This window comes from Xiphias gladius, chromosome 16 (genome assembly GCF_016859285.1).
Source record: "Xiphias gladius isolate SHS-SW01 ecotype Sanya breed wild chromosome 16, ASM1685928v1, whole genome shotgun sequence".
In the NCBI taxonomy this organism is placed as follows: Eukaryota; Metazoa; Chordata; class Actinopteri; order Istiophoriformes; family Xiphiidae; genus Xiphias; species Xiphias gladius.
The window spans coordinates 15812617-15833775 of NC_053415.1; the positions used below are offsets into that span (position 1 = coordinate 15812617).

Consider the following 21159-nt stretch of genomic DNA (forward strand, 5'->3'; position numbering starts at 1 on the left):
TACATATGTGCATCGGCTATTTGTCTTTAGGTCTTCTTGTCTTCTCTCTGGCTCAAAACTTTATGTTGATTTCTTGATGATCTCCACACAGATGTGTGAAACATCCTGCTCAGCATACAGACTTGGAGATAAAACAGAAGTAGAGTTTTGTATGGTTAGTGCTGTCCACTGCTCAGGATTTATCCAGAGCTCTATGGATCCTTCCAGAGGTCCAGATTATCTTGGGTGAGTCAGCCAAATGGGCTCTCACCTGACCCTCTAAAGCTGCTTATCTGGGGGGGCCCACTGTTGTGCTGGAGGCCCTTCATAATGGCTGGTTTAGTCATGGCAGACAGTTTGTATCCACAGACCCCACAAATATGTGGTGATTCCCCAGAAGCCAACTGATTTAGAGAGAGCAGTGGTTAGATTTTAGGAAGATATTTGGTACAGTGCAGGGAGAAAAATGTAGTAAATGTTTTCAGAAGGACAGACAAAAAATGACAATTTAATGGAAAAAAAAGTCATGCGGTGTCCCTGGGTCTTCACTGAGTTTGTGTTTTATGCTTGTGACTTGCTTACCAGTCCGGCTCTTATGTGTGTGTGTGTGTCAGAGTTTTAGAGGACATGTAGAGACAAACATTATGCTCCCTCCCCTCCCTTCACACCTCAGTCTCGCTCACCGGTGTCTTCCTGGAGCCTTGAGGCCATTGCAGTGGCTGTGATTGAATGTGGGAGAGACACTCATTCCCTCTTCAGCAGTCTGTTTCAGACAAGGACACACAGTTTGACTGCAGACACATCTACCCCCCAGCATAAGTCCTGATTTCTGTGTGCTAAATGTGCCTTGCATCATGACCCTCTGCTCCTTGATAGCAGATGGGTTATGTGTATGTGTGTGTGTGTGTGTGTGTGTGTGTGTGTGTGTGTGTGTGTGTGTGTGTGTGTGTGTACATGTGTGTGTACATGTGTGTATGTATGTGTACATGTGTATGTATGTGTGTGTGTGTGTGTATGTGTGTATATGTATGTGTGTGTATGTGTATATATATGTGAATATGAATATGTGTATATATATATATATATATGTATATGTATATACACGTGTGTGTGTGTGTGTGTGTGTGTGTGTGTGTGTGTGTGTGTGTGTGTGTATTAATGTATATATATGTATATATATAATGTATTTTAATGCATTTTCACAACCTATATCCCCTTCACTTCTGATGTCGCACATGCATCAGGCCACTAAAATTACAAAAAAGTATGTCTAAAATTTGGACACTGTGGACAGTGCCCCTTTATGATAGTGCGGTTTGTGCTCTGCAGCTTTATTCACAAAATGGTGCCTGATGTGTTTATTTCATGTTTACTGTTACCGAAAATTTTGATCCCATGACATAATGCTCCCATTTAAAACTTAGTGCGTATGTGGTTAGCTGTTAAGTGATCTGATACAAATGAATCCTGCTTTTTCTTTACCTTGTATTATGAACTCTATGCTCCAGCTATGAACTCCAGCTATGCAGGTATATAAGCATAAGGAGCTGTTTAAATGTTACAACTGCCTTTACTGTGTCTGTTCTAATGCGTTGATTATTTCAGCTCTGTAGTGGAGTGCCAGCAGGAGAACTGAACTGCTGTTAAAATCACATCAAAACTGTCGCTTTTCAGAGCATTGTCATTCCCTGTATTATTTTTTCATGTAAATAAAACACCTTAGTTTGCTGCACAGTGATGCATGGTTGGTTTGAAAATGTTTTCTACTGGATGGTAGAGCTATTATTACTCCTGGCTTTACAAAAGCATGGTGGACACTGGCTCGTTCGGATTTACTGTCACTATGTGAAAAACAGGCATCAATCAAAGCACAAAAGACTCATGTACTATGGTCTCATTTACAGCATCACGGGTGGTGGCTCCAAGAAAGATGATGGAGAGAAGAAGAGAGAAGATGTTCTAAACATATTTTCTGTGGCCTCAGGCCATCTGTACGAGCGTTTTCTGAGGTGGGTCGCTTTGAGTTCACAAACACACACCCTGGAATACTTACTGTCCAGGTCTTACACATTACATTCCTTTTAATCCTGATCCTGAGACTCACTTCTTAGTCATTACTATCTCTGTCTTAGAATAATGATGCTGTCTGTCCTTCGGCATACCAAAACACCTGTCAAGTTCTGGTTCCTCAAGAATTACCTCTCCCCATCTTTCAAGGTACTTCCCTGACTGCACGACTCCATACAAGCATTTTGTTTTTCCTGCTTGTTCAAAATAACGCAATCAGAGGTCTTCAGAGATTTTTATACTGAGTAAAGAAAGTGTCTTGCATTTGATTTCTTTGACCTCTGGTGTTTGTGTTTATTTTTTTTCGGTGCATTTAGGAGACTATCTCTCACATGGCAGAGTCATATGGCTTTCAGTATGAATTGGTGCAGTACAAGTGGCCCCGTTGGCTCCACCAGCAGACTGAGAAGCAGCGCATTATCTGGGGATACAAGATCTTATTCCTGGATGTTTTGTTCCCCTTGGCTGTGGACAAGATCATCTTTGTGGACGCCGACCAGGTTAGGATCAAATTGGATTGACAGGAGAGAGCAATGTTTAAGTGTGCAGCTGTCAGTGAGAGACTCGACCGGATCAGTCTCAGCGCTGGTGTGAAGATTGGATGAGATTTTGAACACCACTGAAGTGTCGTCAATCCTCTCTGTCCTTACCAATGTTCTCACTCTCTCTCTCACAGATAGTTCGGGCTGATCTGAAGGAGTTGAGGGATTTAGACCTGAAGGGTGCTCCTTATGGTTACACACCGTTTTGTGATAGCCGGAAAGAGATGGAAGGCTACCGCTTCTGGAAAACCGGCTATTGGGCCTCACATCTGGGACACAGAAAATACCACATAAGGTATACTTCCATAGCAAACTGTGAAATGGATTATAGCAGCACTAACTGTTTTGAATACCTGAAAAGGATTTCTGATATTTTACTTGTCAACCATATAGACTCTACTTCACTATAATCTGCTTCATTCTGTTGTTCATTATTAGTATTGTTATTTTTCAGGAGAATGAAGGTAACCAACCTTATAACATAGGCAGCAGAATAAATCTGTGCGTTTTAATATATTCGCATTCACAACATTGTGTTTCTACAGCCACCGTCTTCCTTGTAGGCCATTCGTCCAATTTATTTGGCTGGGAACATTCATTGGATTCAGTATATTATCTGGAGGACTTATTTGTTGTTCTGCAATTTTTTTTTTTTTTAAATTCTTCTCAAATCCAAAATATGACGGGAAAGAAAAAGACACTGTATTTTTGTATTCTTGTATTTAGAGGCTAAAGGTGCTGTAGTTGTTTTTGGTGTTCTTCCTCCCTCAATCTATCTGGATCTCAGAAAAATTTTAAGTCTAAGAGGAGTCTGAATTTTTAATGTAGTTTTAAATAAATAGAATTTAATTAATCCACTAGAAGTTATCTCTGTAAGAAACTATTGACATTTTTTGATAGAAAAGTAAAATTATTTTCCCCAGATTCCTTTGCACAGGCTGAAATCAATTAATATTGAATACTGTCATATTGGATTATACACCATTTTAAATTTTCCAACAAATAAATAAATTAAAAAAAAATTTGCTACACTACAATATTGTGTTCATCCAGTTTCCATGGCAATTGAACCTCACCAAATATAGTTGCAATTCTTGCGGCTATATTGTACAATCTGATTTATTATACACAGCCACGATACATATTAAATCAAGTGCTAGGCATAAAATGAGGCTCAGCTCCGTGCTTGACGTATGGAGTTCTACTTCTGTCAGTGTGGTGGCTAATCATGTGGCAGCCAGTAGCTGAACACAGAGCTGCCGGGTTAACTTTAAAAAAGACGAGTCAGAAAAGTGTAGTGATTTGATAGGAAGCCACTGTGCTGCTCAGCTCTGTGGTGCAGGACAAAATCAGGAAGGGTGAGAGATGATCCATATCAGGGAGCCCAGGGAAAACATAAGGTAGCGAACATCCTCCGGCAGACTTATATCTAATAAGTGATAAGTGAAACTACACAGTCTACACCTTGGGTTTATTAATATGCCATGTTAGGCACAATTATCTTAATGTGCCTGGGGTATTTATCTTAACTGAGTCATTTTTTTTAATTCATTTAGTCACTTCTACAGGCTTCCTCTTTCAGGAAATGGTTTTGTCACACCTGCTTTCAGTGTCCCCTCTCTCCTCTCTCCCATATTTCAACCAGCGCTCTGTACGTAGTAGATTTAAAGAAGTTCCGTAAGATTGCAGCTGGGGACAGATTACGAGGCCAGTACCAAGCCTTGAGCCAAGATCCTAACAGTCTGTCCAACCTGGACCAGGTGTGTAACTCAGAGATAACACCATTGCATTAAATGGTGCAGAGTTTGTTCATCTGGCACCTACAGCTAAACTTTGTTCATATATCATATTTGTGTAACACCTTAATATTTTGTTTTGTAATGTTTGTAGGACCTTCCTAACAACATGATCCACCAAGTGGCCATCAGGTCTCTTCCTCAGGAGTGGCTGTGGTGTGAGACATGGTGTGATGATGCCTCCAAAGTCACAGCAAAGACTATAGACCTGGTGAGTCCCAGAGCAATTAGATCTGTCTATGTAATGTGGGGAAGCTAACCAGCTGTACCATAATTCATCATCAAATTTTTTATTTTTTTATTTTATTTAGATTCTGAAGTCATTATGTATTATTTACTTGAATTATTCTATTGCCTGTGGAAAACTACTGATAAGAGGAATAATATTGGTATACTGATATTTTTTTTTTTCAGCTTTGTTGGTTATAATAGTGAACTGTAGCTGCTGCACCGCTGAAAAAAACAGAACATATTCCCAGCCACTAATGACCATGAGGCACTTGGCATTGAGGAGACAACTGAGGAGCAATTCTTAAGTTTCCTAAACTAATTTAGACAATTACTGGGCAGGCTCCAGTAGACTGAAATGGGAAACATTGTGTCATCTGGGTGTAGGACACCACTTGCTAATTCAGACACTAAACATGGGCTAGTGTCCTTTTAACAGAATGGGAAATCAAATTAGGTTCAAATGCCTGCCGCAGACAGTGCTGGCAATGACGATCTGACTTGTTGGGAGAAAGTGGATCTGGTGACGCGAGAGATGTTTTGTCTGTTTTCTGCTGCAGTGCAATAACCCAAAGACCAAGGAGCCAAAGCTAATGGCCGCAGCAAGGATTGTGCCTGAGTGGGTTGAATATGACAATGAGATAAAACAGCTACTGAGACGGGTCCAGGAACAGGGAGACACAGCAAAGGAAAAACAGACTCCCTCTACCTCACAGCAGAAAAAAGGTTAAGAAAAACACTCGTTATTCTCTGTGCCTACAATATTTGCCCATTTTATGGGACAGACAAGTCAAACTGTAACACCTATATATTCTGCTCTTGCACGGTCAACCTTTTTTTACTCAAATTGGTTTCTTTCTCACCACTGTGCTCATTTTCATAATTTCTTTCCAACATTCTGCACAGTAGACAACCTGCGTGATGAACTTTAGTGTCTGCCAGCACCATGCTGAAGAGGAAGAAGGCAGCACCTTTCGCACGCCACCCGTGAAGCTTGAGGACAGACAATTCCATCTAAACATAGCCATGGAATGTTACATCCACTGCCGGAGAAGGATGTCAAATTTTCAGAGATGCCATAACTGCCTCTGCAGTCAGTACGTCTTACAAAACCAACGCGTGATGTAAGTGTTAACTGCCAGCTGTGAACTCCTGGTGCACTATTAGCACTACTGTCAGGTCTCGTTAGTACAGTATGTGGTTACCGGAAAATGTAGTGAACACAGAAAGAGTAAAGGGTCAGTCAAACCACTCTATTCACAGGTGTATAAGGAAAAGTAGTTGACATATATTGCACTGATAATGTATGCAAAGAATCAAAAGGAGAGGGCACATCTCTAAGAATCTAATCTCGAATTTTAATGTGTTTTTAATGTACAGCTGTTTCAAAGAGCTGATACATTTACATATACTACTTTGACTCTGTAAAAGACTTTGACTACATATTGACTGAAATGCCCAAACCAAAGATGTGACTGACATAAAGCTAGTTTTATTTTTCAATTAAATTAAATTTAAAATTTTACGACTTGATGCAAAGTTGTTACATTAGAACAGCAGTTAGCGCTGACAATTTACGTTCGCTAAACCTCGCCCCCTAACAGTGATTGTCCAATTATGGCTTAGCAACCGTAACTAGGCCCGGAAGGCCTGTCAATCTTTGGATTTCTCCACCTGCAGTTTGTGGTAAGAGTGGCAGTTTTGAGGGTGGTGTCCTTTTTTTTTTAGCCCTTTACAAAACCAACTAGAAGGGCACTCAGGCAGCGCAGACCACCACCAAGGTCTCAACATACACCAGACTTCAGAAAAAAAAAATTCTAATTCATAGTAAATGATCAGGATGTGTCCCAAAATTTAATGGGTTCTTCCTGCGCCCACGCCGCATACCGCAGTACTTTTTGCGTAATCCTGCTGACAAATAAACAAACAGACACTGTTGAAAACAGGTGAAACCTCCTCGGTAGCGGTTACAAAAAGTGGTAGTAACCTAATGTTAAGTTGGCAATATAATTGGCTAACTAAGTAATTTTGTGGGATTACATTATTTTACATCTAAACCTTTACCTGTTTTCTGTAGTTAGCACCCAAACCAACATGGGTTATGTTACAACAAATAACATTTTAATACCCTATCTTGCAATGTTAAGGAAAGTGATGAAAAATTCCTGGATCCACTTCTCTAACCGGACCTGCAGCAAAATTTATTGGGTTCCTCCCTCCCTGGCTCATGCCCCGTCCCTCCACCAAGTTTGGTGCAAATTGGTTCGGTACTTTTTACATAATCCTGCTGACAATTAAACATACAGATGTGAAAATATAAATTGCTTGGCGGAGGTATTAATACGATGCTATAATACTGGCGCGAACCATCTCTAACCTGCAATACATGAACAGTGCTTCAAAATGTTTGCATCATCAACTTTTAACATTAATGTCGTATCATGCAGCTTATGTAGCCATCATGTGCACATTTAAGGTCCGTTCACACTTCACAGTACAGTCATGGCTAGAAATGAGAGGCCCGCTTTTGTTTTATTTATATGTACCATGCTACAATGGAAAGCTTGACAAGTATAGCAGCAGTAACTGCGGGGGACGTGGCCTAGCGAACAGTCACCTGTCTGTTTTCCTGCAAAGTCTTGTGACACAACATCAAATATGACCTGGACTCAGCAGACCAGGCGAGGTTTCATTATTGCCAAGTTATGGATCGAAGAATCCTCATTTGCACATTACAAGTCATGGTTTATGTGTAGAATATAGGATTTTAACTTATTTCAGTATGTTTACATCTTGTGTACATTCAGCCTCTATGTATTACATTTTTAGAAATAATTTTACAATATTTTAATTCATCAATGAACCAGTGTTTTGTCTCAGGAATAAGGTGGGTGTTGCGGCTTGACTGAAGCCAATAAATTTTTTTTCTGTCTTAAAAATCAATAAAAAAGGGTGCAGAAAGTCTGCTCTCAGGGTACCCATCTTTCACTTTGCTGTGTCAAACAGAAATTTTTATATTACTGTCTTGTGGAAAAAATAAATCTTTGCTACAAAATCGTCATTACAGAAGCCATTTGTGAATTCTCTTGTCAGTGCATATGCTATATTAATGTTTTGAAGTGTCCACATTGAAGGGATTTTCTTACACCATGATTTGTTCCTCACCGTAAACCATTTCACCAGCTGAAAATGCATTTATGGGGCAGAAAAGCTGTTCAGATAGTTGCAATTAGAGAAAGGTTAGATGTAATGATGAAGTACCATTTCTACATGCCATTCCTCAAACTGTAGCTTCAGTCCACAAATGTAGCAAATTACTCTCCAACCTGTCCAATCAGCAATACTCGTGACCCTCAGGTCATTTCAATGTACATAAATAGCTCTTTATTTACACTTCAGAAAAACTCCATTCATATAAAAATAGTACTGTACCTATGTACAAACTGAATCTTTTGAATGGATGTGAATGGCAGAGTGTACAATACATGGAAAGGATGTAGAATTAACCACTTATTCTTGACAGATAAAAGCTGCTTCACACATGGCAGATATTTGTTAGCATAGCAACAATCCTTCCCCAAACGGAATCTGAAGTTGTATTATTTAACAACAAAGATGCGTCTTTAATTCAGTGACCTTAATTAAAGTCACAATTGGCTCCACATTTTTGTGAGACTTCATGGTATGCACTGGCATCCCTTATGCCGGTAATCTCCCTTTTAAATAGGGAGGAAAATACAAAAAATCCACTCCAGCAGTGCTGGATATGAGCCTCCTCAGTTGAAGTTGAATTTAAAGTTAAATGGTCCAGAACCAAATGGATTGAAACCCTGGAAACCGTGGAAACCTCCATGGAAGTTATGATGGTGGTGACCCTGCTGGCTCTCTGGATCCATGGGGTCCTCCCCGTGGTCAAACTTGGTTCTCATTTCTAGAAAACACGCAGTTTGACATGTCAGTACAGAACAACTCAAAAAAATAAAATGCCTCTTCATTTTTTTGTTTTCTTTCTATTTTGCCCAGAAATGACAGTTACCACTGTTTGGAAAGGCTGTGAGAAAAATTTGCTGTAATGTTTTAAAATTGCAATGCAGAAAATGGGGAAGAAAACACTGTTAGAAGAACTAACACACAACCTTAATATTTAATAAATTCCAGTAAGAGTACAAATAATCTTCAAACATTTTAAATCAGCCAGAGATCAATAACCTCTATATAATCAAATCAAAAGTTTAGTTTGAGCTATTAAATTGTAGATGGTTCAGGGAAGATAGAATTTAGAGGTGATTTGCTAAAAGTGGAATTGTTGGAGGTTGTTTGGGGGCTGATGCAGCTTGAGACTGAGCAATGCTTAAAAAGACAACTTTTTGGAAGACTGTCAATGGTTAACATCGAGGACTTCTAGTGCACCTGGCTCCTAAGGTTTGAGTTTATTTTACGTGGCTCCTTAACAGACATTCTGAATTTGATCAGTTGATGCTAGAAAATGTGTGAGGTAACCAACAACAAATTTTCAAATGGTTACTTATTAATCAAACGCTAACTTGACACAGTCCAGTTAGGTTGTGGTAGATCGTGTGTGTGACACTAGCATATTTAGGTCCAACGATGTTGAAAAAAATCTATACATATACTACCATATGGTTCTGGGAGCTGATTTAGATAAAACCATTTTACTGAAATAGTAATGATTCCCAGTAAAATAAAATTTCTGGGCAACAGAAAATAAAGACAGTCTCATGCTACTTGGAGAGAAGAAAAAAAACAAAACAGTAAGTAGTGAGCTGTTCACAGCAGCTCCTCGGAGGCCTGACTGGGAGACTGGCAGTAACAACTTTCAACACACTTCCCTACCTGGGTCAGTGAGAACCTCTTTAGCCTGAGCGATGTCTATGAACTTCTTCTCAGCCTTCTTCTTTTCCTCCGGATCCTGGAAGTTGTCCGGATGCCACTGTTGTGCCAGTTTCCTGTAGGCTCTGATAATCTCCTTTTTCTGGGCAGTTCTGAGGCCATGGGGGAGAGTATTTTCAGCACATTTGCTGGAGATTAAAACAGCTTTTCTCTCCTTATTTTCGACATAAGCTGGTGCTAATAATACTCGTCCAGTTGTCAGGGTTTGCACACTGGCTCCTATGTAATAATCCATTTTTTTTTTTTGGAACTACGAGTGCTTCCATTGCCTTATGTTTGATTTCCATCTTGAATTATTACTAGTGCTTTTGAACTCAAAACTGCACAAAAGGGATAAATTATATAATATTCAAGTGCAGTATGGCTTTTTATTTGTGGCGCAATGGTTATTCAATGGGTAAAACCAATTGAAAACCACAATCTTCCCTGTCGGGCATGCAGCTCTAAAAAATCCCATCATATTTTCAAAATCGAATGATCAGTGCCCACCTCTTAACTCCCAAGATCTTATAATAATCCCTCTTCTGAGACTGTTTGAGGAGTCGCTGGGCTCTCTCCAGGCTTTCCTTTATCTGACGGTCATTCTCACTGTGTTTGGCAGCAGTCTCATAGTCCTTAATAGCTGGAAAATAAAAATACAGGACAGAATCATTATTGCTTACTCGTACAAATCAGCTAACGAGATGTGAAGTACAGTACTACAGTATTCAATTAAAAACCACAGGCTTCAAGACCTTGTGGCAAGCATCCACCGTGGTGAAGTGTCTTTGAACGAGGCATCGATTGGGGTTATGTTATATGTCTGAGCCTCCACTCAGATGATGAACCAAACAAAGGACACGTGAGAATTTACAAGGATCGGCTGACAAGAATTGCCTGTTGAGGCTTGCTGAGACTGTTTTGTTAAATGTGTGCTCATTTGTATTGAAGTGTGGGATGCACTGTTTAATAACAGTCATGATCCAAAAAAAAAAAAAAGTACACAATTATACACTAAATACTATTGTTGCCAGAATCATTGGTATTTCTGACTTCTTCATATCGCCATCGCTTTTACAAACATCATGACCTACATAACATTACATCTGAAGGTGTTTGATGTTGTACTGCAGTCATGAAGTAAACCGCTTAATTCATTCAGTAAGCCCCATCACATTCAGATCATGTTGCAACAGCCCCAGGCTGTTTCTGTGTGCACGTTTGGGTGCTTTGAGGCTTGTTTACCTTGTGAGGTGTACTGAGGTGAGTTTAACACCCATGGGTTCTGACAGTTTAAAAGCCCACATGAAGTCTGGCATTCCCACCTGCTGAAGAATCTCCTGCGGTTGCAGAGCTGATGGAGTCTTGGTGAAGGATGTTATTACTCTGGGGCTGACCTGCCTGGAGGGCTGGTGGTGTTTATTGTGGGTTTAATTGGATGTGTGTGTGTTTGTGTGCGATTTCCTTTTTCAATATAACATGTTTGAGACTTGTTTTGTCCTCTCATCTAAAATAGAAGTTAAAACCACATTTTTTGGTGTTACAGCATAGATGGAAACATTATGACCCAATTATAGGAACTAAATGAAAACTGACATGGAGCTTTAATCTGACTCCTTTATCTTCTTTTATAGCTGCTATTTTCTTTGTGCTTTGACATTTTTCATTTAACACTTCTATGAGCTGTTAGCTGAGATAAAACTAATATATAACATCACAGTCTCACGCTAGCCTCAAGTGGATGTTAAGTGCTCAGAAATATATGTCAGGTTTTAGCTTTTAAAACTAAATGTTAGCTTCTGAATATTTTATAAATAAATGTATCACTTCATTTCCTCTCTAAAGATCTATAAACTTGGCATATTGTTTAGCTTTTTCGGGCACTTGACCATCAGACAAGCTAGAGCTTTTGTGGCACTGGCCCAAAGTGCTGAGGTTCTTTCCTTGCCGGTGCCAGTTTGCTATTTTGGTGATTTACGCCACTATGGGAGGAGAGGCATAGCAGGGAGAATGTCACTGGCAATCCAGCAGTGCACTGACCACGTTTTGCAATTATGAGCAGGTCAGCAGCACACCATTCCCGTTCTGTGTTTTCCTCACTGCAGTTAGTTGAGGCGCATGAACATAATCCTTTCCGAAATCTCACAAACGTCTTTTACTCATGTTTTGCTTACCTGTTTCACTTTATTATGCATTGCTTAACTATTTGACATATTTAAATGGACAGAAAAAAATGTAATTCCTGGGATGTGATTGTTGCCTACATGTCTAAAATGTGTACCATGGAATTGCAATGTCCTCTTTCCCCATCTCTCTCTCAAGTCATTGCTTCTCATCACCTGCTACTAGCTACTATCAAAACAAAGGCAAAACGGCACCAACAAATACTAAAAAAAATTACTTAAAAAGGTTTTGTGCTGATTGTGTCAATAATGTAAGCAAAACAGAACAAATTCTATTCTATTCTTACCAGGATCTCCCACCCAAAGCAGCTACACTGCACTGTCTGACGGCTTTCCTTTAAACTGATTAAATAGTCTGTACAGCCATAAGTGTCAGGTATTAGGTAGGAGAGTTTCAAATAAGAGGCCATCTGTAGCCTCTTATTTGAATGACGTACACTGTCAACAGATACACCGTAGTTCGAGTACAATTCAAGATTCAACCGGCAGCAAACTGTTGAAAAATAAACACCAAAAATATCTACTCTCGAGTGCATCACACTGGTAGGTTGTGCGTCATTACTTTACGCTTTTTTTATTTTTTATTTTTTAGCTTGTGCAGTGCAAATCATTAGGACTGTTGGGGTCTGACGTATTGGTAGGCTTCATACTTCAAGTATTCTACAGTCATTCATTCAACATTTGAGGGACTCTCTTTACATCTCTTTACGCGCTGACACTGCACTTAGCATTTTTTCTCACTGACCTGCTACTCTGCCATTACTTAATGTTTTGGGGTAAATTGTTTGTGTTGGATTTACATTTTATAACATAAATATTTCCTACATTCAGTTCAGTGTTTTCTGCTAGTATCAGTCTATATCATAGTGAGCGTCAAATGTGTGAGAGATTCAAATTGTAATACACTAAGCAGCTGCAAAAACCAGGGTTTGGATGTTGCATTGGCAATCCGTCAACAAACACACTGATGCAGGAAGGATGGTTTACGTTACATTTCAAACTGACAGATTAACATAAAATGCAGGCAGGAACTTTGACAAAACTAACCATTGGTTGTTTGCACAGTGGTAGATGAACATCAGGTGACAGGAAAAATGATGGCGGGGAAAAGGACTATTCCTGGGGAATTCACCATCTGCCATCGTTGGACTTCTCTGCGATCTTACAACAGATAGGTCGTTTCAGCCTAATCCTGCCTCTTCCACGACAGGGGCATATTATGGGGACAGTAAGTACTGCAAATTCTACATAATTTCAGCCAGCAGTAAAGGGCAGCTCTACACCTTTTAGGGTATTATAATAACTTCAAACACACTCTGCTAATTCTACTGTACAGGATAAATGCTCCAACAGTTGACGGATGATGTTTTGTCTCTTTCAGGCTTTAGCCGTAGTAGTTCTGTACTGGCCTTATTTATCTACATTTAGTCTCTATTGTTCTCATTCAAATTCATACTTTAAATGGATTTGGTGATGAAATGAGAGATTGTGTTATTAGAGACAGAATTTGATGATCAGATGGTAAGATGCTTACATGATGTGCCACAGATATTTTTTACTTAATTTCACCGTGTATTCCATGTAGTGTTACAAGGACCCCTTGTGTTTAACTCCTGCCATGACATCAATTAGTTGTGCCTCTTAAGTTTCGTGGAGTCGAAGTTATTACAACACACACTGAGTGGCCACAAATAAAATTTGGTATGTTGGGGAATATTAGACACATCTCTCAATACAATCCAGTCCAGTCCAATACCAACGATAACTACAACCTCAGAAATAAACATATAGTTTACAAGTTTGAATAAGAACTAGCAATTTTAAGTTTTGTAAAGGGAACATATGTGGCAGAGTTGCGATACTGGAATGCATTAAAATAGTATAGGTGTCTCTACTAAACGGGCCAGGTAGTGCAGATTTCACTATCACTTATTTAAATGGCTGTGTTCTCATCAAAAAAAAAAATGGTGTGAAGAGAGCAGAGCTACTAAAAAATAAAAAATAAAATTATAGATATATATCTATATCTATATAAAAAGAAAAGACACACACACACACACACACACAAACAAACACACTGTAGGTGTGCAAACTAACACCTGCCTCACAGTTGAGTCCATCTTCAACAAAAGGACACAATGGCCATGGACTTTCTCTACTGAAAGCGATGAATTCCCAGGGGAGATTCAACAGTATTTGGTGTCTCCCTGCTTTTTTAATTTAATGGACTGACTCCGTGAATTTGAAAAATGAATAAAGCTTCATCTGGCAGGCTTACCTTCCTCATACTGTTCCTCTTGGACATAGGCCTCAGCTCTGTCCTTCAGCACGTTCACATTCTCCGGGTCCGACTGGAGGACTTCACCGCACACGGAGATAGCCCTGCTAGCCTGCTGGCTCTGGTCATTACACAGAGAAAATACAGTGGTCAGATATATTATGTAATAAGAGCACAAAGTGAGTTAATATATCTGGTGGCAGCAGTAAGGGGTCTTACCTGTGCCAGCGCATGGCAGATGCGCTCCTTGGCGAGGAGAGAGAAATGGTGCACTGTGGGCTCAGTCTTCATCACCGCCTCATATTTGCTCACTGCTTCTTCATACCTAAAAGAGCGAGAAGCAGGTAGCCATTTCAAAAACACTGCGAAACTGGCAAAACGGCAGAATGTAACATAGATCATTCCACCCACAAACATAACACTTTGTTATTCTCTCGGTTTAGTCTCGTGAATATGATCTCTCGTGTATGTCAAAGATGATGTGACATCCATTCGCATTGAGTGGGAATTGCACGCATGTTTTTAAGAAAGACGGAGTGCTTGGGGATAAGGAAGCAGTGATTCTACAGATGATGCAATCCCTGGTATTCAGAGGGTATATTATTTTATATTTACATGGATACACAATTGCCTGACAACGCGCGCGCGCACGCACACGCACACACACACGCACACACACGCACACACCTCTGCTCTTGGATAAGTTCCTCTGCAGAGTGGATCTGTTTGTTGAGCTTCTTGACCTGCTTGTAGTGGCTGTAACACTGCTTGTGATCAGGATCCAGCTTCAGGCACTCGCGCACTTCACTGCAGGTCATAGAAGAGGAGGAAGAAGGTAAGAGAGGTTACAACAGACACATTTTCCATGTTACCTGATTTACTGTATGCTTTATTGCCAATTTACAGGGGGTTGACAAAAATAACTAGTACATGCAACCACCCAGCAGTAACAACAACCAGTGAAGCTCAAGCTGTTTTGATTTCAACTTTGTGGTTATTTTTGAAGCTATAGTTTGTATTGTTGTTAAACAAATATCCTGTAACGTGTCCTAGAAGTAAGGGTTGCTGATTGTACTTGTGAACCTGTGATCCAGACGTTCTTCGTTTCACTTTTTTGCTTGCCACATTACATTTAGTATTTTACTTGGCTTTGTAGATAAATATTTAAATAATTGGTAGATAGTCATAATGTGGCAGCTGGAAATGTCTTGGAAATGACGTTCACCAGAACTGACTGGGAGACATGTACAGTATACTTTGGTTAGAGATTGAGTCAAACTTTATCTACTGCAGTACTATTACTTTGTTAAGAGCAACCCACAGTGCTACTCTTAAAGAATTCCCTGATATGAAGTAGAGGTTTAATCTATCACCTTTATTGAAAAACACATCCTTTGACCGATAATGTAAATTTACAAAAATACATGACACGTAATCTATTATTTGAAACAGCTTAGTAATTAGGAGGTTCTCTGACTTAACCTGGTACTTGTCACAATGTCTGATACCAGCACAGGAGCCTCCTCGTAGAAAAGCACTCTGCAAGTGGGTCTTACTTGAGGGACATCTCATGGTCTCCAAGGTTATAGTAGATGGTGCTGAGTTTGTAGAAAGCCTGGGTATTGTCACTCTTTAACTTGGATGCAGCTTTAAGGTCGCTGATGGCCTTCCCCATCTCTCCCATTTGTATAAAACACTCGGCTCGCATCTCACGAGAAGTCACATCCCAAACGCAAGTCTGTCACAGGTGGACAATAACTTATAAACTACAGTAGTGGTTACTATACAAATGCTCTGTTCACTCTGCAATGATGATAACACGGACAATGTTTTGCTTGCAGGAAAATTAGGCAATGCTGACAAAGTAGGTCTCTTACCTCAATGATAGTGTCAAGCTGGGCAGCGGCTGTCATATAATCCTGGCTGCTGAAGCTGCTGCGTGCCTGAGCCACCAGCCGCTGAATTTCATCTGACTTTGTCAGCTGACTATGGGCTTCTTTCTCCTCTTTGTTGCTGGGGTTGGACTTTAGCTGAAAGATTGCAAGGCAAGATATTATATCAAGTACTTATAGTCATAATGAAATGAGTCAGAAGAAATCAGGAGAAAAGCTAGAGTGACAACAAATAATTGAAGCCAGGACAGAGTGTAGAATATGAGAGACTGTGCTTAAGAAAATTTTATTCTGTCCCTCACTAATGTACTTCCAATATGAGCTCTTATATTTCTGAAGAGATTCCAGTGCGGACTTTGCCTCCTGAAAAGACTGCCTATCCCAGCAGCGCTTAACATTCCGTACACCCAATTACGTTATAATCATCCTCATCATAGAGGTCATCATATTCACAAGAACATTGTCAGACACATCCTTTACAAACAGACCTGGCTACCCTTCAAGTGTTTCCTGCTAGCTCAGCTTCGGGAGGAGCGTAATGCATAAATGTGACGCATTATGCTGGGCCAATGTTTTGGATTGCTACAGCAGCAGGACAGCATGCACCTCTGGCCAGATCCCTTGACATATACCAGCAACATATTGTCCCTGTAAAACTATACAAGCCAAGATGCCTATAGGCCTCTGCAGGGAATGTAGCTCCTTGCTCTCTTGTAGCAGAAGGCATCACAGCTGGTGGCAGTTGTAAAACTTTCTATGATTTGGACACTGACTGTTTAACCTGCATTTAAACTTGTATTGAAAAAAAACCCCCAAAAAACCCCACAAATCACAGACTTCAGCAGTCTGTAACACACTGTGCTCTTTCATATTAACCACCCGACATTTCACATTACAGCCTGCCAAAGAGGATGAATACAGGACTGACCACTGATCTTCAACATACAGATAATAAAGTTAGTCAAAAGTATGAAGTGGGGGGGGGTCCAGCCACATGCCCTTGGCACAATGTGACACTTTCTGACATTCACGTCTCTTCCCATATAGAAGAGGAACTTCATTTTCCTCTACATGATAACCTCACCTGAGAATACTGCAGCTTTAAAAAGAATCTACGAATTAATAGCAGATATAACAAGGGCATTTATGTCTTCTGGGGCTGTTCTGAAACTTCAGTCTAAAAAGGTAATTCTAATGGAAAATGCATTAGCGAGTTCCAGTCTTAATCCTTAACAAGCACTTATAAATGATCCCTGAAGGCCAGAAGACAGCTCACTGACAATTTAATTATTATCTATAGCGCACTCATAGAATATTCAGACCTCTTCACTTTTTTCACATTTTGTTATGTTGCAACTTTATGCTAAAATCATTTAAATTCATTTTTCCCCTCAGTCTAAACTCAATACCCCATAATGACAAAACAAAAATTAGAATTAGAATTTTTTGCAAATTTATTAAAAAGGAAAAAACTGAAATACCATATTGACGTAAGTATTCAGACCCTTTACTAACTACTTAGTTGAAGCATCTTAGTCTTCGGTATGACGCGACCAGCTATGCACACCTGGATTTGGGGATTTTCTGCCAGTCTTCTCTGTAGATCCTCTCAAACTCTGTCAGTTTGGATGGGGAGTGTCGGTGGACAGCCATTTTCAGGTCTCTCCAGAAATGTTCTATTGGTTTTAAGTCAGGGCTCTGGCTGGGCCACTCAAGGACATTCAAAAAAGTTGTCCCTTAGCCACTCCTGCATTGTCTTGGCTGAGTGCTTAGGGTCACTGTACTGTTGGAGGGTGAACCTTCGGCCCAGTCTGAGGTCATGATCGCTCTGGACCAGGTTTTCATTAAGGATATCTCACTATTTTTCTCCGTTCAACTTTCCCTCAGCCCTGACCAGTCTCCCTGTCCCTGCTGCTGAAAAACACTCCCAGAGCATGATGGCGCCGCCACCATACTTCACCGTTGGGATGGTATTGAGCAGGTGATGAGCAGTGCCTGGTTTCCTCCAGACATGACGCTTAGGATTGAGGCCAAATAGATCAATACTGGTTTCTAAGAGTCTGAGCGTCCCTCAGGTACTTTTTTTGCAAACTCCTTTAATGTTTCTTTAACTGAGAAGAGGCTTCCATCTGGCCACTCATAAAGCCACACAGGATCTCTGGAGCTCGGCCAGTGACCATCAGGTTCTTGGTCATCTCTCCTACCAAGCCCTTCTCCCCTGATTGCTCAGTTTGGCCGGGTAACCAGCTCTAGGAGGAGTCCTGGTTTTTCCAAACTTCTTCCACTGAAGAATCAGGGAAGCCACTGTGCTCTTGGGAACCTTCAATGCAGCAGAATTTTTTGGTAGCCTTCCCCAGATCTGCACCTCGATACAATCCTGTCTCTGATTTCTGCAGGCAGTTCCTTTGACCTCATGGCTTGGTTTTTGCTCTGATATGCTTTGTCAGCTGTGAGACCTTATGTAGACAGTTGTGTGTGCCTTTCCAAATCATGTCCAACCAATTGAATTTACCACCGGTGAACTCCAATCCATGTGTAGAAACATCTCAATGATAATCAAAAGAAATGGGCAATACCTGAGCTAAATTAAAAGTATCAAAGGATCTGAATACTTATGCAAATGTGATATTTCAGTTTTTCCCTTTTAATAAGTTCTGAATAATGTTTAAAATTCTGTTTCTGCTTTGTCATTATGGGGTATTGAGTGTAGATTGATGAGGGAAAAAATGAATTAAATGATTTTTGCATAAGGCTGCAACATAACAAGATGTGAAAAAAGTGAAGGGGTCCGAATACTTTCTGAAATCACTTTACATCTTGTAAGATGACTTATAAATGCAGGGTGCACCTGTTTCATATGGTATTATGTGGCCTTTGAGGGTCACTTAACTTCCTTGCTACTTGGTTTCAACGTGTTTTGTTAGGTCCAATCAGGAATGTCCAATACCAAAGCTTCTCACATTGTTAGCCTTGTAGTAAAACTGTACAGTGTAGCTAAATAAATTAAGTGTGCACAATTAATAGAAAAACAAATATTCTTCAAAATAAATAGGCTGTTAATAAGTTAAACAACTGTCCTTATTCTAAGTCATATTGAAACTACATTAAGCCTAGTTACAACACCAGGCTACTGATCAACACTGACACCTGCTGGCGAACTCTGATTATCTGACTAAATAATGACTTCTACTCATTCTTGCTGCTGTAAAGTTTAAACTGGATATTTCTATACTATACTTACCACCCTCTTGAAGTCACTCTCTGCCTCATCCAGTCTCCCCTGTTTCAGAAGGAGATTTCCTCTCTGAAGTCGCGCCTGTAAAGAGAGAGGGAGGACTTGTTAAGCATAAGACTGCAAATACAGACTTACGATTATGAACACAGCTGACCAGTTTCCCAGCATAGTTGTCCCTGGAGCTGAAATAACCTATAAGCATGCACAAATGCAATACACATATATAGCAGCTAATTCTTCTTATTTGTGTAGATGTTTTTCTCACACAATTCTGTCAGGCCTACAGTGTATATTTCTGGTGTGGGTATGACATAACTGTGTGCAACAGTCTCCTGTGAAAATAAGAGACTTCAGACCAACTGATGTAAAAAGAGAAACTCACAGATGTGAAATCTGGTTTCAGCTCAATGACTCTGCTCAGATCTGGCAGGGCAGACTTTGACTTCCCCATTGCTAGAAACACTGTAGCTCTCCTGTAGTAGGCCATGTAGTTCTTGGGATCTCCGTCTGGCAAAAGCGCATGAAAACGTGACTGCAAAAGTTTTGGATTGCGTTTCCTGATGTAAAAAACACAAAGCTGAACTTTGTTTTTGTTTTTTTTTTTTAACTCTGCATGTTACTGACACTTACCTACGGCAGCATGGAAATGAGAGAGGGCATCGGCTAGCTGGCCAGCAGCGAGCAGTTTCTTCCCCATCTCCATATGATTGTCCACACTGCCATCCCTACCACAATTCACCCCTGAAAGACATACACAACACTGAGCATATGTCCGCAGACTACTGCAGTGTAGTACTCCCTTTCGTATTGCATTACCAACGAGGTAGTTCCGCTATTTATTTTTTAAAATCACCTGTAGGCTAAAACTAACTGATTACTTTTACTAGTAAGCAAAATAACGGTTTGCCTCGATATAACTGATTAGCTAGCTTAACGCTTGCCAACACTGTTGTGGATTTTGCTAGGTGGAGTTGACATTAACATTAACGCCACTTAGACTAAAGGCAGGCTGCCTGAACCGCGGTCAAAGTCCTGGTAACGTTAAGTTAGCAGCTATCGTTAGCTTGCCTGGTAATGTATAAGTTAGTCAGCTGCTTACCTTCATATCTCATGTCAATCAAAACAAGAACATATGGGACGTAAGTCAGTATTTTTTGAGCTACATGGTCAATGGAAACCATGTTTGAATTTGGGTCTGACAAGTCCTCTTTCTCGTTACGTCCCACAGACTTCGGCCGATGTAATTTTAACTAATGTTACGCTTATTTCTCGATAGTCCCGTGAGTTGAGCGCTTTTCAGCATTGCTTCTCTCTCCTCAGTCAAGGCAGAGGAGCAACACGCAAACGACAGGTCGTGGGTGACTGTGATTGGCTGGGTGGTTTGGAAAACCCCGCCCACCTCTTTTGGTTCAACAGAGAGGAGCCACGGCAGCATAAAGAGGGTGTGTGTGTGTGTGTGTGTGTGTGTGTGTGTGTGTGTGTGTGTGTGTGTGTGTGTGTGTGTGTGTGTGTGTGTGCAACAACAATCTCAAAAGACTTTCTCAATGCCTTTCAAAATTTTTTAATGTAACTACATTGTTTTTAACATTTAAAAAAATCTTGCTTTGACAAATATGCTGAAAATACTCTTGTTATGTTGCACTTTATTAGCACTAGAGTGGCACAACTCCCTAGAAAAACCATAACATTATGTAACTGATAACCATATGTAGTGTATGCAGTGTATATAAGTGAATGTAGTGGGCTAATATAGTAGTGACTACTTTAGTGCAAATGTTCTATTGTGGTGCAAAAATTCTTCCAAAATTTCTAAAAACTTGGTAAAAACTTCATATTTCAGCAAAGCTTCAGCGGCTCATGGTTTTCCATCCCATTACTTCCTGCTTCAGTCTCTCTGGGGGGGGGGGGCTACTAGACTGGAGTATGGAGGTCTTGGGTTCTAGCATCAGGATCTGCCGGGGCCCCCTAAGTATACACTCAAAGGTGCTAGGAAATAAGGGTGTGCTGTCTGACGACATAGCAGACAATATTAGGCACCAGTGGTGCAGTGTCTAGTTCGAATCAGGCCT

General features: G+C 40.3%; 2 protein-coding genes across 9 annotated transcripts in view; one reads left to right on the forward strand and one right to left on the reverse strand.

Annotated features, from left to right (window-relative positions):
* uggt2 (UDP-glucose glycoprotein glucosyltransferase 2) overlaps positions 1-7035 on the forward strand; it is a 39962-nt gene extending 32927 nt beyond the window's left edge. For 5 of the 8 annotated variants that reach the window (XM_040147771.1, XM_040147774.1, XM_040147769.1 and 2 more), the window contains 8 exons: positions 1884-1988; positions 2112-2196; positions 2364-2546; positions 2723-2883; positions 4234-4348; positions 4479-4595; positions 5173-5338; positions 5519-5544. In XM_040147771.1, coding sequence (XP_040003705.1) covers positions 1884-1988; positions 2112-2196; positions 2364-2546; positions 2723-2883; positions 4234-4348; positions 4479-4595; positions 5173-5338; positions 5519-5544 — 958 coding nt within the window. Of the gene's footprint in view, positions 1-1883; positions 1989-2111; positions 2197-2363; positions 2547-2722; positions 2884-4233; positions 4349-4478; positions 4596-5172; positions 5339-5518 lie in introns of all 8 variants that reach the window. The other 3 variants (XM_040147777.1, XM_040147770.1, XM_040147776.1) reach the window with 2 other exon arrangements.
* Positions 7036-7654: 619 nt separating this feature from the next.
* dnajc3a (DnaJ (Hsp40) homolog, subfamily C, member 3a) lies at positions 7655-20442 on the reverse strand. Its single transcript, XM_040147778.1, has 12 exons — positions 20190-20442; positions 19721-19831; positions 19473-19597; positions 19097-19171; positions 15841-15993; positions 15520-15701; positions 14651-14770; positions 14183-14288; positions 13964-14084; positions 10013-10145; positions 9467-9615; positions 7655-8543 (listed from the first exon to the last, which is right to left on the reverse strand). The coding sequence occupies exons 1-12, from the start codon at positions 20269-20271 to the stop codon at positions 8389-8391; spliced, it is 1512 nt and encodes a 503-aa protein (XP_040003712.1). The 5' UTR covers positions 20272-20442; the 3' UTR covers positions 7655-8388.
* Between the last annotated feature and the right edge of the window lie 717 nt (positions 20443-21159).

Bases quoted from the DNA above. Each gene is read 5' to 3' on its own strand.
- dnajc3a (XM_040147778.1), bottom strand. From the start codon at position 20,271: ATGGTTTCCATTGACCATGTAGCTCAAAAAATACTGACTTACGTCCCA. The intron at 19,832-20,189 runs GTAAGCAGCTGA...TATGTCTTTCAG, and splicing joins GATTGACATGAGATATGAAG to GGGTGAATTGTGGTAGGGAT. The intron at 14,085-14,182 runs GTAAGACCCCTT...TGTAATGACCAG, and splicing joins TCTGCCATGCGCTGGCACAG to AGCCAGCAGGCTAGCAGGGC.